The sequence below is a fragment of the Ahaetulla prasina genome, chromosome 5, assembly GCF_028640845.1.
Source record: "Ahaetulla prasina isolate Xishuangbanna chromosome 5, ASM2864084v1, whole genome shotgun sequence".
Lineage (NCBI taxonomy): Eukaryota > Metazoa > Chordata > Lepidosauria > Squamata > Colubridae > Ahaetulla > Ahaetulla prasina.
Genome location: NC_080543.1, coordinates 93,621,140 through 93,637,729, shown reverse-complemented (window position 1 = coordinate 93,637,729; position 16,590 = coordinate 93,621,140). Strand labels below are relative to the sequence as shown.

Here is a 16,590-nt window from a genome sequence, read left to right as displayed (position 1 = left end):
TACCTTAAGATACTTTTTTATTGGAACTTATATCAATATACCTGTTAATGGCTGATTTGTGGTGTCCTTTGTGGTCTCTTTCTTACAGATGTTTCTAGAAAACATCATCCGTATTAGAAGGGAGTGAGTTTTGCACTCATTTTATATACTAGTGGCTTGCCCTCTCAAGTGTTAGTGGGCGTGGTCTTGGTGGCTGCTTGATCAGACTGTTGTTTACTGTTAGCTTATTTGCCTGCATTGTTCCTTGATTTGGGTATTGCTTACTTCTTGATTGTTGATGTTAATCTTGGCGTTAATCCCTGATCATCTGGGTATTAATTGCCAGTAAGGAGGTGTTTTAGTCTTTTTGTTTCCTTTTGGACATTTTGATTTTTCCTTTGGAGTATTCTGTAGATTTGTTTATATCTATGCACCTGTTGATGGCTGATTTGTCAGAATACCAGGCTTCTAGGAATTCTCTAGCATTTTTAGAGTTGATTTGATCTAAGATGCTCATAGTTTCCCAATTGAAACTATGGTTAGGTCTGTCTATATGCTGTGAAATTAAGGAGTTTTCATCATAGGTGGTGCTCTTGGATGCAATCTGCTAGTCTTCTACCTGTTTGTTCTACATAGTAGAGACAATAGTCCTTACATTCTTTGTTGTAGATGAGTCCTCTTTTTTTGTCCGGGGCTGCTGGAACTTTTAGTTTACTTAGGATGTTTCGGAGTGCTTTCACTGGTTTATGTGTTACACTGATGCAATATGGTTGTAATAGTCTGTTGGTGCTTTTTGGCTGATTTGTCAGAGTGTCAAGCCTCTAGGACATGGGTGTCAAACTTGCATTGTCACATGATGTATATCAACTTTTTTCCCCTTCGCTAAACCAGGTGTGGGCATGGCCAGCGTGTGACACATCCAGGCCATGAGGTGCGAGTTTGACACCCCTGCTCTAGACTTTATAAATCCTGTTTTAGATATCCTACTGGATAGGATAGTATCCACTATTACATGAATAGGTACAAATCACTCTCAAGGCAATCCTAAATATCACAAAAATATCATATTCAGTCTATATGTTTCTGTCAAGAAATTAAAAATAACATAGTAATTACAGTACTAATTAAATGCAAAATGACATTTAGTCAATTATATTTTCTCCTACAAAATAAGGAATAAACATCACAATGTTGCAATTCAGTGCAGAATAACCAAGTTCTCTTCAGCATACTCCCTAGTCTAAAATAAAATGTCATTGTTCAGTTTAGAGGAAAAAGGCTATACCTTTAATTCAAGAAAAAGACAGCATACAACAGTAATTCAGGCCACAATAATCTAATCAGGAGGCATCAAGTGGTGAGTTTTTGTGAATAGAGGTGATTTCTCCAGGATAGAGGGTACATCTGTTTTTTTACAACCCTCCCTTGTTTTTCTTCAAAATTGGTTTTGGGGAAGATTTTAAGGACATGTGAAGAACTAAAGGATTTTGAGAACATGTAAAGAAAGGGAACAAGTCTGTTCCTACTGTTTCTTTACATCATATTAGATTCAACCCTTTGTTATTAAAGTCTGGCACAAGTAAAATATTTATTCTTCTTTAGGGGGAAAGATGGTGGGGATATTATTCAAGGATTATTTTTTATTTACTTAACAAGTAATTAAAGAATGAAATACTGAAAAGGTCATTTAGTACACTATACACTAAAGTACAACTTGCAAAAATGAATATCTACATAAAGATAGATGATAGGGAGGGAGGGAGGGAGGGAGGGAGGGAGGGAGATAGATACCTTGCTCAATAGTAGTAACTGTGAGAGGGATCTTGGAGTCCTAGTGGACAATCACTTAAATATGAGCCAGCAGTGTGCTGCAGCTGCCAAAAAAAATCCCAGTGCAGTCCTAAACTGCATTAACAGGACAGAATTAAGTTCATATGAGGTGTTAGTACCACTTTATAATGCTTGGTAAGACCACACTTGGAATATCGCATCCAGTTCTGGTCATCACGATATTAAAAAGGATGTTGAGACTCTAGAAAGAGTGCGACGAAGAGCAACCAAGGTGATTAGAGTACATATGAAGAACAGCTACAGGAATTGGGTATATCTAGTTCAATGAAAAGAAGGGTTAGGTGCAGTGGTGGGATTCAGCCAGTTCGCACCATTTTGGCAGAACCGGTTGTTAACTTTCTGAGCAGTGTGATGAACTGGCTGTTGGAAGAAATCATTAGGGCAGACAACCGGTTGTTAAATTATTTGAATACCACCACTGGTTAAGTGACATGGTAGCAGTGTTCCAATATCTAAGGAACTGCCACAAAGAAGAGGGAGTCAAACTATTCTCCAAAATACCTGAAGCCAGAACAAGAAGCAGTGGATGGAAACTAATCAAGGACAGAACAAACTTAAAAATAAAGAGAAAGTTCCTGACACAACAATTGATCAGTGGAACTTGCTTGCCTTCAGAAGTTGTGGATGCTCGGTCACTGAAAGTTTTTAACCACTTGTCTGAAATGGTGTAGGGTCTCCTGGGTGAGCAGGGAGTTGGACTAGAAGACCTCCAAGGTCACTTCCAACTCTGTTATTCTGTTATGCTACATAATACATTAAACCTGATAAGTAATGAATTTTGTTTTTAAAAAATCTAATGTTTGTTATAGCAACAAGAGATTGAGTGGAAAGTATCTATCGTTAACCACAAAAAGATTTTCATAATGATTAGTACAGTTTTCAATAGTCTTTACATAAAATGACATCAAATATTACTAGGTATTGTTTTCCATATGAGGATTTTTTTAGAAATAGTGCTGAAAATTTGCTACAACAGTGTGTGCATTAGATCAATATTTAAAACAACTTTATAAGAATTTTCATTCATTATTTCTGAATCTGAACAAATGAATGAAATGTTATTATTTCAGTCATCAATCATTATGAAAATAATTTGAAATTTGTGCTTATAACTCATGGTGTATCTTGAACATTAAGCCATAAACGATATAATACAATCTATCTGGTTGAGTGGGAACAAAAGTGCGTATAGTCAAGGCTATGGTTTTCCCAGTTGCAATGTATGATTGTGAAAATTGGGCCATAAGGAAGGCTGAGCTTCAAAGATTTGAGGCCTTTGAACTCTGGTGCTGGAGAAGACTCTTGTGAGTCCCTTGGACTGCAAGGCAATCAAACTGGTCAGTCCTAGAGGAGATCAACCTTGACTGCTCTTTAGAAGGCCAGATCCTGAAGATGAAAGTGAAATACTTTGGCCACCTAATGAGAAGGAAGGACTCACTGGAGAAGAGCCTAATTCTGGGAATGATTGAGGGCAAAAGAAGAACGGGACGACAGAGAATGAGGTGGCTGGATGGAGTCACGGAAGCAGTCGATGTGAGCTTAAATGGTCTCCGGGGAATGGTAGAGGACAGGAAAGCCTGGAGGAAAGTTGTCCATAGGGTCGCGATGGGTCGGACACAACTTCACAACTAACAACATTTTATTTTTTATTGTAAAACAATATTATTATTTTTTTAAAGAATGGTAAAAAAATTTAAAGTCTGGTGGAGTCAAACTAATAGTTTCCCACCCACACTCAAATTGTCTGTAAACTATAGTAGCATAAAATGTGCTGACTTATTGCCAAATCCTATCCTGCCACCGTTGCAATGTTCCAGCTTGTTGTCAAATGATAGTTTCTGGATGTATTGAGTTATTGTTTGCAGCTAAAGTTATTGATGAATTTGTTTTTGTTCTTCTCATTCCCGGTCACGCTCAAACAGCAAGAAATGATCTACACCAAGCAATGCAAGCATGAGGCAGGCTCTTCACTCTAGTTCGGGTTTTTTTTCCTTCCCAATGTTTTTCCACAAGTTCAGATTCTGTTTTTTTTTGGCTCAACCAAGTGATGACTTTACTCTAGTTCACATCACTAAATCAATATAAACCAGGTATTCTGCTTAATATATAGGTAGTCATTTTGTTGATGAGAAAAGGGATGATTAAAGGAGCCTTCCAGGAAACAAAAATCAAAATTAGGAATTTCAGAACGGTGGGGATGTTTGTGATTATTTTTGTAGCATAAAATCAGTTGCGGCAAAAATGAGATAAAAAGAAAAAGACTAGGCAAAAGTCTACTGCTGGTCCTGGTAATGCGAAAACTTAAGACAGGAAGAAGGGACAAATAGTGTGTTCAGCTGGCTTCAGCTCTGCTTCAGACTGTAGGCCCTCTAAGTTCTTTCTATTTAATGTCATATTTGTGGAATGAATTTTTCCCCAACAAGCAATTGACAAACAGAACTGTGACTTAGGGTTGGTAGGGCAGACAGATGCTTAGTCCTACCTTTCAACTGCAGCCTTAGGAAGTGATTAAGCAGGAAGGTACCCAGGGGTTGGAGAGATATGGAGCTTTGCTCGATGTGTTTGTCCAGCTGGACTTGGATGCTCAGACAGATGTCTTCAGTCTAAGGCTAAACCCAGCCATCTCCTCACCACAAAACACACACATAAATTCAAAAGGCAGACTTGATGCACCATTGGGTCTTTTTTCTGCTGACAGTTTTCTATGTTTCTATATACAAACTTGTTAAGGAATAATCAACAAAATGCATTATTTTTTGTTACTGATATGGAGACCCACTTAATTAACTCTGTTTGTTATGCTGTTGATTATGTAGACTTTTTTTTCGTCATTTTGATTTTTTAAATTAGTGAATGGTCTCTAAAATACAATCAAATTCAAAACCAGAGGATTTCCAGGTCTAAAACCTACCTGAAAAATTCCATGAAAGAAAAGCCATAGCCATGCTGTTCCGCAATGCCTGCACAAACGACATTTGCAGAGGCTCCAATCAATGTCCCATTACCTGAAATTCAATAAATAACAAGTTTAAAAAACCCAGCAGATATTTGGGTGTCTATCTATGGATTCTGTCACTCAGATCAATGTGTAGACTAAATGTAAACGAGGAGAGTCATCATTTCACATTCACCTGAAAAGAAATTGACAGAACAATAACTTCCCTGCCTATAAACAGTTGTACCTTTTCAAAGGAAGCCTGTCTTTGTGCTCCTATTGTGAATGAGACAAGAGACAGAGAGAAAGAAAAACTATGGCACTGTGTTGTTAAGATGACACATTTAAAGCAATTTGCTGATAGTTTCTTTCAAATTCAAAAAAGTAACATTAAGATAAAATGAAAAGATTGGAAAAGACATCACTGTTTGACTATTGACAGGTGGAACAATGGAAACAGAGTGAGGTCCTTCATTTCCCCAGAAAGTTATGTAACAGTAGCACAATAAGAATCTTTAAAATATAAGATACCCATTGTATCTTATACAATGACTTTTAAACCTACAAACACATATGTGGGTACACTCTGCCTTCGACCTTCCTGACAAATTTACATTTACTTGCTAACAAGATGGATGAAATACTCCTTTTAAACAGATGCAATTCTGATTTTCACAGCATAGCTGCCCTATGCTTTATTGAAACCTGGTTACATTTATTTATTTATTTATTTATTTATTTATTTATTTATTTATTTATTTTGTCACAACAATATATGTAGGTATCATACAAAAAGATTATATAGTATATAAACATATATGAGTAAATATAAGGAGGTATAAGCATATATATAGGAAGAAGAAAAGAAAAACAATAGGACAGGAATGGTAGGCACGTTTGTGCGCTTATGCACGCCCCTTATGGTCCTCTTAGGAATGGGGTGAGGTCAATAGTAGAAAATTTGGATAAAACTTTTAGGATTATGGGAAGAGACCACAGAGTCAGGTAAAATATTCCAAGCACTGATGATTCTGTTACAGAAGTCATATTTTCTGCAATCTAGATTAAAGCGGTTGACATTAAGTTTAAATCTATTAGTTGCTCTAGTATTATTGCAATTAAAGCTGAAGTAGTCTTTAACAGGAAGGACATTACAATAGATGATTCTGTGAGTTAAGCTTAGGTCTTGTCGAAGGCGACGGAGTTCCAAGTTTTCTAAGTCTAGGATTTCGAGTCTGGTGGGATAGGGTATTCTATTGTTTACAGAGGAATGGAGAACTCTTCTTGTAAAATATTTCTGGACACATTCAATTATTGATGACAACAGCATGCAAATTCCAGGGTTTCAGATACATAGAGCAGACAGAATTGCAGAATCATCAGGTAAAAAGAAGGGAGAAGGCTTATGCTTATACATCAACAACTGCTGGTCTTAGGATATAACTATAATATATAAATTCTGTGATGAAAACTTAGAGTCTTTACTTATCAACTGTAAACCATTCTACTGTCCACGCGAGTTATCCTCATTTCTACTAATTGCTGTTTATGTCCCCCAACAAGCCTGTGTACCTATCTCCACAACCTCCATCTCAGACACAGTAACAACAACCAAGCCTCCTACAACTGACCCCATACCATTGGGTTCACAACTCCTAGTGATCACAGAAAAGGAAATGCAAGACCTATGTCACAGACAAAAGTCAGGAAAAGCTCCAGGCCCAGACAAGATAACTCCTTCTTGCTTAAAAGTCTGTGCTGACCAATTGGCCCCAATCTTCACCTGAATCTTCAATAAATCGCTAGAGATGTGCTATGTTCCTTCTTGCTTCAAATGCTCTACTATCATCCCAATGCCAAAGAAGCCCACCATCAAGGAACTGAATAACTACAGACCAGTTGCTCAAACATTTGTAGTCTTGAAAACCTTTGAAAGGCTAGTGCTGTCCCCCTTGAAAACATTACAGATCCACTGTTAGACCCCTTGCAATTTGCATGCCAAGCAAATAGATCAACAGATGATGCAGTTAATATGGCTCTGCACTACATCCTACAACATCTCCAAAGACCTACACAAGGGATCTCTTTGTAGACTTTACTTCAGCATTCAACACTATCATTCCAGACATTCTTCTAACTAAGCTAAACCAGCTAGTGGTACCTGAACACACTTGTAAATGGATCATAAGCTTCCTAACAGAAAGGAAGCAGCAGGTGAAGCTAAGCAGAATCACATCAGATACCTGTAAAATTAGCACAGGGGCCCCACAAGGCTGTGTGCTCTCTCCACTTCTCTTCTCTCTATATACCAATGACTGCATTTCAAATGATCCATCTATTAAACTACTGAAGTTCGCAGGTGACATAACAGTAATCGGACTCATTTGAGACAATGATGAATCCACCTACAGACAGGAGGTTGAACAACTAGCCTTGTGGTGCGACCGGAACAATCTGGTACTGAACACACTCAAAACCGTAGAAATGGTGTGCACTTTAGGAGAAAACCTCCCATACTACCACTTCTTACAATACTAGACAACATAGTATCAACAGTAGAGACCTTCAAATTTCTAGGTTCTACTATATCTCACGACCTAAAATGGACACCCAACATCAAAAACGTCATCAAAAAAGCACAACAAAGAATATTCTTTCTGCACCAACTGAGAAAGCTCAAACTGCCCAAGGAGCTGATGATCCAGTTCTACAGAGGAATTATTGAGTCTGTCATCTGCAGCTCTATAACTGTCTGGTTTGGTTCTGCAACCCAACAAAACAGACACAGACTTCAGAGGATAATTAGAACTGCAGAAAAAACAATTACTACCAACCTGCCTTCCATTGAGGACCTGTATACTGCACGAACCAAGAAGAGGGCTGTGAAAATATTTACAGACCCCTTGTATCCTGGATAAACTGTTTCAACTCCTATCCTCAAAATGATGCTATAGAGCACTGCACACCAAAACAACTAGATGCAAGAATGGTTTTTCCCCGAAGGCCATCACTCTGCTAAACAAATAATTCCCTCAATATTGTCAAACAAGTTACTAAGTCATTACTATTAATCTTCTATTCGTTTCTATCATCCACTTACAATTTCTCCTCCCACTTATGACTGTAACCTTGTTGCTGATATCCTTAATATTTATATTGACTGTTTCCCTATGACTATCATTAAGTGTTGTACCTTATGATTCTTGATGAATGTATCTTTTCTTTTATGTACACCAAGAGCGTATGCACCAAGACAAATTCCTTGTGTATCCAATCACACTTGGCCATTAAAGAATTCTATTCTATTCTATATATGTGCATGGAAATCACGAATTTCTCCCTCTGCCACAAAATGGAAGAATCCTGGAAATTTAACAGGTTGCAATGTTTATCTCTATAGTTTCCTTCCTTTCTTGAGTTAAGGACCTTCTCTTGAAAAAAAAAATGCATAGATGTAAAATCACAGAATTTCTAAAGGAGTTTTTAAAAATATATGCATATTTTTAAGGTCCATGGTTAACAAAGCCCCCCTGATCTTAGATCTAATTGAGGAGGGGACCACGGACGTTATTATTTTTATTTATTTATTTTTCACATTTATATACCGCCCTATCTCCCTAGGGACTCAGGGCGGTTCACAGGCAAGTAAAAAATACATATAAATACAGACTAAAATAACAATTAAAAAACTTATTCTACATAGCCGAATTATTAAAAACAATATAAATAATAAAACCCATTTAAAACCAGTAAATTTAAAATCTAATCCAGTCCTGAGCAGATGAATAAGTGTGTTTTAAGCTCGCGACGGAAGGTTCGGAGGTCCGGAAGTTGTCGAAGTCCTGGAGGGAGTTCGTTCCAAAGGGTGGGAGCCCCCACAGAGAAGGCCCTTCCCCTGGGTGTCGCCAGACGGCACTGCCTAGCTGACGGCACCCTGAGGAGTCCCTCTCTGTGAGAGCGCACGGGTCGGTGAGAGGTATTCGGTAGCAGTAGGCGGTCCCGTAAATAGCCCGGCCCTATGCCATGGAGCGCTTTAAAGATTGTTACCAAAACCTTGAAGCGCACCCGGAATGTTATGGACATTATGGAGACCTGGTTGGGCACGGAAGGGGGGGTTCCCCTAGTGGAGATGTGCCCACCAGGTTTCCGAGCATTCCATCAACCGAGGGCCCAAGGTAGGGGTGGCAGGGTGGCGGTTATTATTAAGGAAAGCCTGGAACCGAGGGAGACCACTGTGCCTCAGATAGCTGGTTGTGAATCCCTCTATGTGAAGTGGGGTCGTAGGACTCAGGTGGGCTTGTTGATCACGTACCTGGCTCCTTGCTGCATGACAACAGCCCTGCCCAAGCTGTTGGAGTTGCTGGCCGGGTTGGCAGTTGAAACCCCTAGACTGTTGGTCATGGGGGATTTCAACTTGCCATCAACTGGCGTGGCATCCTCGACGGCTCGGGAGTTCATGGCTTCCATGACGGCCATGGACCTGACTCAATTAGTGGATGGTCCTACCCATATCGAGGGAGGCACTCTAGATCTGATTTTTGTCTCTGGCCAATGGTCAAATGATCTGATTTTAAACGATTTAGTTATCGAGCCTTTGTCATGGTCAGATCATTCTCTTCTTCGTCTGGACTTTCGGACTGCTACCAACCACCGCAGGGAGATGGAACCAATGCGTTGGTTCCGTCCCAGGCGCCTGATGGACCCAGAGAGGTTCCTGACGGAGCTTGGGCCATTTCCCGAGAATCTGGCCCACGGCACGACTGAAGAACTAGTCGCGGCCTGGGAACAGGCTGTGGCTGGAGCTTTGGACCGTGTCATGCCTTTGCGGCCTCTGACCCGGCGCAGGTCTCAACCAGCTCCTTGGTTCTCCGAGGAGCTGAGGGAGATGAAACGCCGGAGAAGATGCCTAGAGAGTGCCTGGGGATCCAGCCGTTCTGAGGCTGACCGGACACTAGTTAGGTCCTATAGTAGGACCTACCTAGTGGCATTGAGGGATGCGAAGCGTTCTTACTTTTCCTCCCTCATTGTGTCGGCAGATAACCGCCCGGCCGCCCTGTTTCGGGTGACCCGCTCTCTCCTTCAACAGGAGGGGCGGGAGGACCCATTACAAGGGCGTGCTGAGGAGTTTAACGGTTATCTATACGATAAAATCGTGCAGCTTTGGGATGGATTGGATCAAAATTGGGTAGATCCAGGCGAGAGTTTTGAGACTCGTCTTGTTGAGACTGTTTGGGATAGTTTTGACCCTGTGTCTCCCGAGGACATGGACAGGTTGCTGGGAAGGTTGAATGCCACCACATGTTTACTGGACCCGTGCCCCTCCTGGTTGGTGCTGACCACGCAGGAGGTGACACGAGGCTGGCTCCGGGGGGTTACAATCTTCTTTGCGGGAGGGGGTCTTTCCCGCTGCCTTGAAAGAGGCGGTGGTGAGACCTCTCCTCAAGAAGCCTTCCCTGGACCCAGCTGTTTTAGGAAATTACCATCCAGTCTCCAACCTTCGTTTTACGGCAAAGGTTGTAGAGAGTACGGTGGCACGTCAATTACCCCAGTACCTGGATGAAACCGTCTATCTAGACCCGTTCCAGTCCGGCTTCCAGCCCAGATACAGTACAGAGATGGCTTTGGTCGCGTTGGTCGATGATCTCTGGAGGGCCAGGGATAAGGGTTACTCCTCTGCCCTGGTTCTATTAGATCTCTCAGCGGCTTTCGATACCATCGACCATGGTATCCTGCTGCGCCGGTTGGAGGGTTTGGGAGTGGGAGGCACCGTTTATCGGTGGTTCTCCTCCTACCTCTCTGACCGGACTCAGACGGTATTGACAGGGGGGCAGAGATTGACTGCGAGGCGCCTCATGTGTGGGGTGCCGCAGGGATCGATTCTCTCGCCTCTCCTGTTCAACATCTATATGAAGCCGCTGAGCGAGATCATCAGTGGTTTTGGGGTGAGATACCAACTGTACACTGATGATACGCAGCTGTACTTTTCCACCCCAGGCCACCCCAACAAAGCTATCGAAGTACTGTCCTGGTGTCTGGAAGCCGTACGGGTCTGGATGGGGAGGAACAGGCTCAAGCTTAATCCCTCCAAGACGGAGTGGCTGTGGATGCCGGCACTCCGGTTGGGGGCGAGTCATTGGCCCCGATGGAAAGGGTGCACAACTTGGGCGTTCTCCTGGATGGGCGGTTGTCTTTCGAAGACCATTTGACGACCGTCTCCAGGAGAGCTTTTTATCAGGTTCGCCTGTTGTGACCCAGGTTCCTGGACCCAGACTCCTGGACTCGGATGATTCAGAAAGTGAGGGAGAAGACCTGGCAAGCCCTGCTTCTCTTGAGCCCTCTCCCTCCCTGGCACCCACTCAAAGGGAGGAGGAGGGGCCGGCAAGGCCTGATTCTCTGGAGCCTTCTTCTGATTTGGCAACGCCCCAAGAACAGTTTTGGAGTGATGCAAGGCTGCGGAAGCGTGACCGGCGCGCGCAGCAGAAACAGCGTTGGGAGGAAGCCAAGTCATGATTGTCATGCAGTGACATCTGCAGAGACTATAAATAGGAGGTGGGACTTCCTGGTTTTTTGTCTTGGACAAAGTAATGAATTTGCGCGGGCAGTCTGTATCAACGGAGGGAAGAATATATTCGTGAGTAATTCTGGCCTTATCTGTAATTTCCTCGTTATCTCCAGAAACTTGGCAGGCCCGTGGGTAGACGTGGCCAGGACATGTATCTATGTAAATTAAAGGAGAAAAGGAGGCCTCTGACTGACTCTTTTCTGGGAGTATTGGGGGAGGGAAACAGAACATCGCCTGATCTGCCAGTTGCGTCCCTTCCTGGACCAGGATGCCCTATGCACGGTCACTCATGCTCTTGTTACCCCTCGCTTGGACTATTGCAATGCTCTCTACATGGGGCTCTCCTTGAAGAGCACCCGGAGACTCCAGCTAGTCCAGAATGCAGCTGCGCGGGTGATAGAGGGAGCGGTTTGGAGCTCCCATGTAACACCCATCCTGCGCAGACTGCACTGGCTGCCTGTTGTCTTCCGGGTACGCTTCAAGGTATTGGTGACTACCTTCAAAGCGCTCCATGTCTTAGGACCGGGATATTTACGGGACTGTCTACTGCCATCTTCTATCTCCTAGCGACGGTGCATTCTCACAGAGAGGGACTCCTTAGGGTGCCGTCAGCCAAGCAATGTCGACTGGTGGCCTCCAGGGGGAGGGCCTTCTCTGTGGGGGCTCCTACCCTGTGGAACGAACTTCCCCCTGGACTTCGGCAATTACCTGACTTCCGGACCTTTCGCCGCGAACTTAAAACTTATTTATTTCATCTTGCTGGACTGGCTTGAATTTTTAAAATTTTTAATTGATTTTATGGGTTTTAAATTTTATTAGTTTTACAGGGTTGATATTGTATTTTAAATGGGGCCAATTGAATAAGTTTTTTGATGTTTGTTTTTAGCATTGTATGTGTTGTTTTTGTATTTTACTGTGGCTGTAAACTGCCCTGAGTCCTTCGGGAGAAGGGCGGTATACAAATTAACATATTATTATTATTATTATTATTATTATTATTATTATTATTATTATTATTATTAGCAATATATTAAAGATACATTTCTAAATTGGTGAAAAATAAGTTTTCAATCTCTAAATTTCTGATGAACTGTATCTAGATGTTATTTCAATTTTTATAATAGATTGCAGTAGACTGAGCAAAATGTAATCTGAATTAAGGGACATGCCATGATTTTGAGAAGAACAGAGAATATAATAAATTCACAGAGGTGTCTGTTGTGATGTATGCAGAAAGAGTGAGGCATCATGGTGTGGCCATCATTTTGACTTTTAGACACCTTCCCTGTAGACACCCCTGGAAATCTGGGAATTGTGGGATAAAATACAGTAAAAGCCTAGAGAGGGAACGGCGGCAATGTTTTCTAAAATGGAGAAACAGTGTGTGAACACAGAGATAAGCAATGGATTATCCATGGCAAACTATAACTGTGATAAGTCTGTGACAGTTTCAGAATGGGATTAGTCCCAACAGTAACTGAAAATCAATTATTGTACATGCAATTTGGTTTGGCTTTTCCATTCTGTTGTCACTGAGCAGAATTTGAGTATTCTTCTTCTACAAACTGGAAAAAAGACACCTTAGAGCATTCTCTCCATTGTTTGCTTAAGAAATTGAGAGACTCATTGAAGTAGAAAAACATTAGGTGTTTTGCACAAGGAAAGTCTGTGCGGTTCAGAATGTCAACATGGATTTTGTGTGCGTATGTGAATAAGACATATGATAGTGCTGAAGCTGTCAGAGATCTATGACCATTACTTAAAAAATGAAGCAAAATACCGGGTTCTTCAAATGTTAATTTCCCCCAGTTTTCACATTCAGCATAACTATATCTGAACAGAAGGAAAATATACTTATTTTAGATCATCTTTAAATCCTAAACTGAACCCTATTACAGCCCTCCCCCCCAAAAAATCACAAATTCACTTCTTTTTAATATGTGCAGACTTCAATCACCCATTCACACCCTCCAGTTTGAAATCTTTGGATTTCTCTTCCATTGTTTTGAAATTGTTCTCTAATTTTATTTCTCTTGAGATCATTTGCTAAAGCCACTAACTGATCAAATGGACTTGACTGGGAATGGGGGCTACAGCTGCAGATTCTGTTGTATTAACCAATCAAAGGCAGGAAAACACTGTGGGTGTGGCTTAATTGGTGGGCGTGGCTTGGTGGTCAGATGACTGGGTGGCCGTGGCCAATAATAATAAATAATAAAAATAATAAACAAAGTATATAAAACAATAAGAGATACCAAAATCCAACTTTCACAGTTCACACACACACAACACAACACAACTGATTCACAATGTAAAAGAAGCTGCACTTCACCCAAAATGGACCCTGCAACAAGTAGGAACCTCACACAGCCACAAAAAGCTCAAAAGCCAACTTTCACACTTTACATTCACACAACACAACACAACTGACTCACACACACCCACACACAAAATGCCACATACAGCTTTGTGAGATTTTGTGTGTTTGTGTAGTTAGAGTGAAACACTACAGAAACACACCAAATCTCAGAAAGCTGCACAAATATTTTATTATTTTATTTTATTTATATTTTTGTAGATCAGGGGTCTCCAACCTTAGTAACTTTAAGGTTTGTGGACTTCAACTCCTAGAGTTCCTCAGCCAGCAAAGCAAAGCAAAGCAAAGCAAAGCAAAGCAAAGCAAAGCTGGCTGAGGAACTCTGGAAGTTGAAGTCACAAGCCTTAAAGTTACTAAGGTTGGAAACCCCTGTTTTAGATAAAAGCAACTAAATTTAAAACTTCCTTAACTTTAAATTGCTGTCTAAAAAAAAAACTCCATAAAAACCCCCAATTAATTATTTTTTCAAGCTCCGCCCTCCCCATTTACTTACCCAATTGGAGGCAGGCAAATTGAGTTGCTCACCGAGGAGATGGATTGCAGGCAGGTAGATTCAGTTGCTAGCTGATGCAACTGATTGCAGCAACCAAAGCAAAGCAAGGCTTAACAAGCCCAAAACAAGCAGCAATTAGGTAAGTGGAGACGGGGCAATTGGGTGGGCATGGGCGGGGACTGTTATAAGAGCTTGAAGAAAACATATTTTTTAAAGGTTCTGGTGATCAGGCAACTCAGCTGGGATCGCCAGAGGAGCCTTTTAAAAGCTTTTTTTTTTAACCTCTTCGGCTGAAGAGGTTGTTAAAAAAAAACTTTTAAAGCAGTGATAATCAACCTGGCCCTACTGCCCACTAGTGGACGTTCCAGCTTTCATGGTGGGTGGTAGAGGTTTTGTCCGATACTGAAGCACTTTCCTTTTTTTTAATTTAATTGACTTTTAAAAAAAAATTCATAGCACTATTTAAAAACATTTTCATTAGGTTTTCATAAAATTCCCCATGACAATTTAAATTTCTGAAAATATACTATTTGTATCACCCACACGAAGTTTAGTTCATGTTACGTAAGTGAAACTAAATGGCACTATAGTGTGACCACAAACAAAAAAGCCTCGTCTCAGAATAGCTCGCGCATCTCCCCCCGAACCGGTGGGCAGTTAGAAAATGTTACTACTAACAGAGATACAAAAGTAGGCAATAGGTATAAAAAGGTTGACTACCCCTGTTTTAAAGGGTTCTGATGATCCCAGCTGAGCCATGCTATCTTCAAAGGCTTTTTTTTTACTTTTAAAAGCATTTTTTCAGCTGAAGAAAAAATACTTTTAAAAGTTAAAAAAAACCCTCTGATGATTGCATGGCTCAGCTGGGATCATCAGAGGAGCCTTTTAAAAGCATTTTTTTCTACAACCTTTTCGGCCGAAGAGATTGTAGAAAAAATGCTTTTAAAAGTTAAAAAAAAATGGCCACACCCACCCAGTCACATTACCCCCCCCCCACATATTTTTTTTTATAGGAACTTTTGGAGGCTTATCTTTTCTTAATAAGTTTTTAAACAAGAGATTTTTACACCAATATATTAAAGATTGGAAATTCTTTATTGTTAGATGTTAAGCTGATTGGTGAGTAGATGGTGGAAAATGTGTAAGGAAATGTGTAAGGAAATGTGTAAGATAGAAGACAAGGGGAAGGAGAATGCTTAAGATGTGATTTTGATGGTATTTTCTTTTTTTAATATATATATATATAGGGTTTAATTTTTACAACTGACTTATTTTGGGTATAAGGTGTTACTATTTGATATATGTGAGGTATAAAGGAATGGGAAGATGGAATATTGTTTAACTTTTGGAGGACAGATAGAAAAATTTATGGATGTAATGTTGGCATTTGGTTAAATAGAATTTAATTGTTATGATTAATATATTTTGGATATAAGTTATAATTTTAATAATGTTATTTGATAGATGTAAGGTAAATTGAAGAAATATTAATATTTGCAATGTTATTTGATTTATGTAAGTGATATTTTTGGAGATTGAAAATGTGTAAGGAAATGTGTAAGATAGAAGACAAGGGGAAGGAGAATGCTTAAGATGTGATTTTGATGGTATTTTTTTTTTTAATATATATATATATAGGGTTTAATTTTTACAACTGGCTTATTTTGGGTATAAGGTGTTACTATTTGATATATGTGAGGTATAAAGGAATGGGAAGATGGAATATTGGTATTTGGTTAAATAGAATTTAATTGTTATAATTGATATATTTTGGATATAAGTTATAATTTTAATAATGTTATTTGACAGATGTAAGGTAAATTGAAGAAATATTAATATTAGCAATGTTATTTGATTTATGTAAGTGATATTAAAGATATGAGAAGATAGAATATTGTTTATTTTTGGAGATTGGATAAAAATTTAAGAATTTAAGCTGGAAATATGAATTATATTTGGGACATTGTTTAAGGAAGAAAGGTATATTATAGAAGAATTCCTGATGAATACTGGAAGTGGTCTTGATCAATGAAGATTGGATATTAAAAACTATAAGATTCTGAAGACTTCAGGAGTGGAATGGATTGATATATATTTGGTGTTAATTGATGAAGATTGGATATTAAAAACTATGTATTTTATTGATGAACTGGAAATACTAATTTAATTGGAAGATTCTGAAGATTTTAGGAGTGGAATGGACTGATATAAAATGGACTGGAAGAAGAATGTACTTTTTTGTTTCTGGAAGGGGAGTTAAGGTTTTAGAGAGAGGAGTGACTATGGATTTGACTTATGTTGTATTTTAATTTATGATTGTTAATTTTATACCCTGTACTTTGTTCTGGGAAGTCTCGGGGGTAGGAGGGGAGGGGAGGGAAGGGGAGGGGGAG

General features: G+C 40.1%; 1 protein-coding gene across 3 annotated transcripts in view; it reads right to left on the bottom strand.

The window, feature by feature from the left end:
- The window catches only part of OCA2 (OCA2 melanosomal transmembrane protein), a 216,333-nt gene that overhangs the window by 31,132 nt on the left and 168,611 nt on the right, over positions 1 to 16,590 (bottom strand). For all 3 annotated transcript variants that reach the window (XM_058185917.1, XM_058185920.1, XM_058185918.1), the window contains exon 23: positions 4,742 to 4,835. In XM_058185917.1, the coding sequence (XP_058041900.1) occupies positions 4,742 to 4,835 (94 nt within the window). The remainder of the gene's footprint in view (positions 1 to 4,741; positions 4,836 to 16,590) is intronic.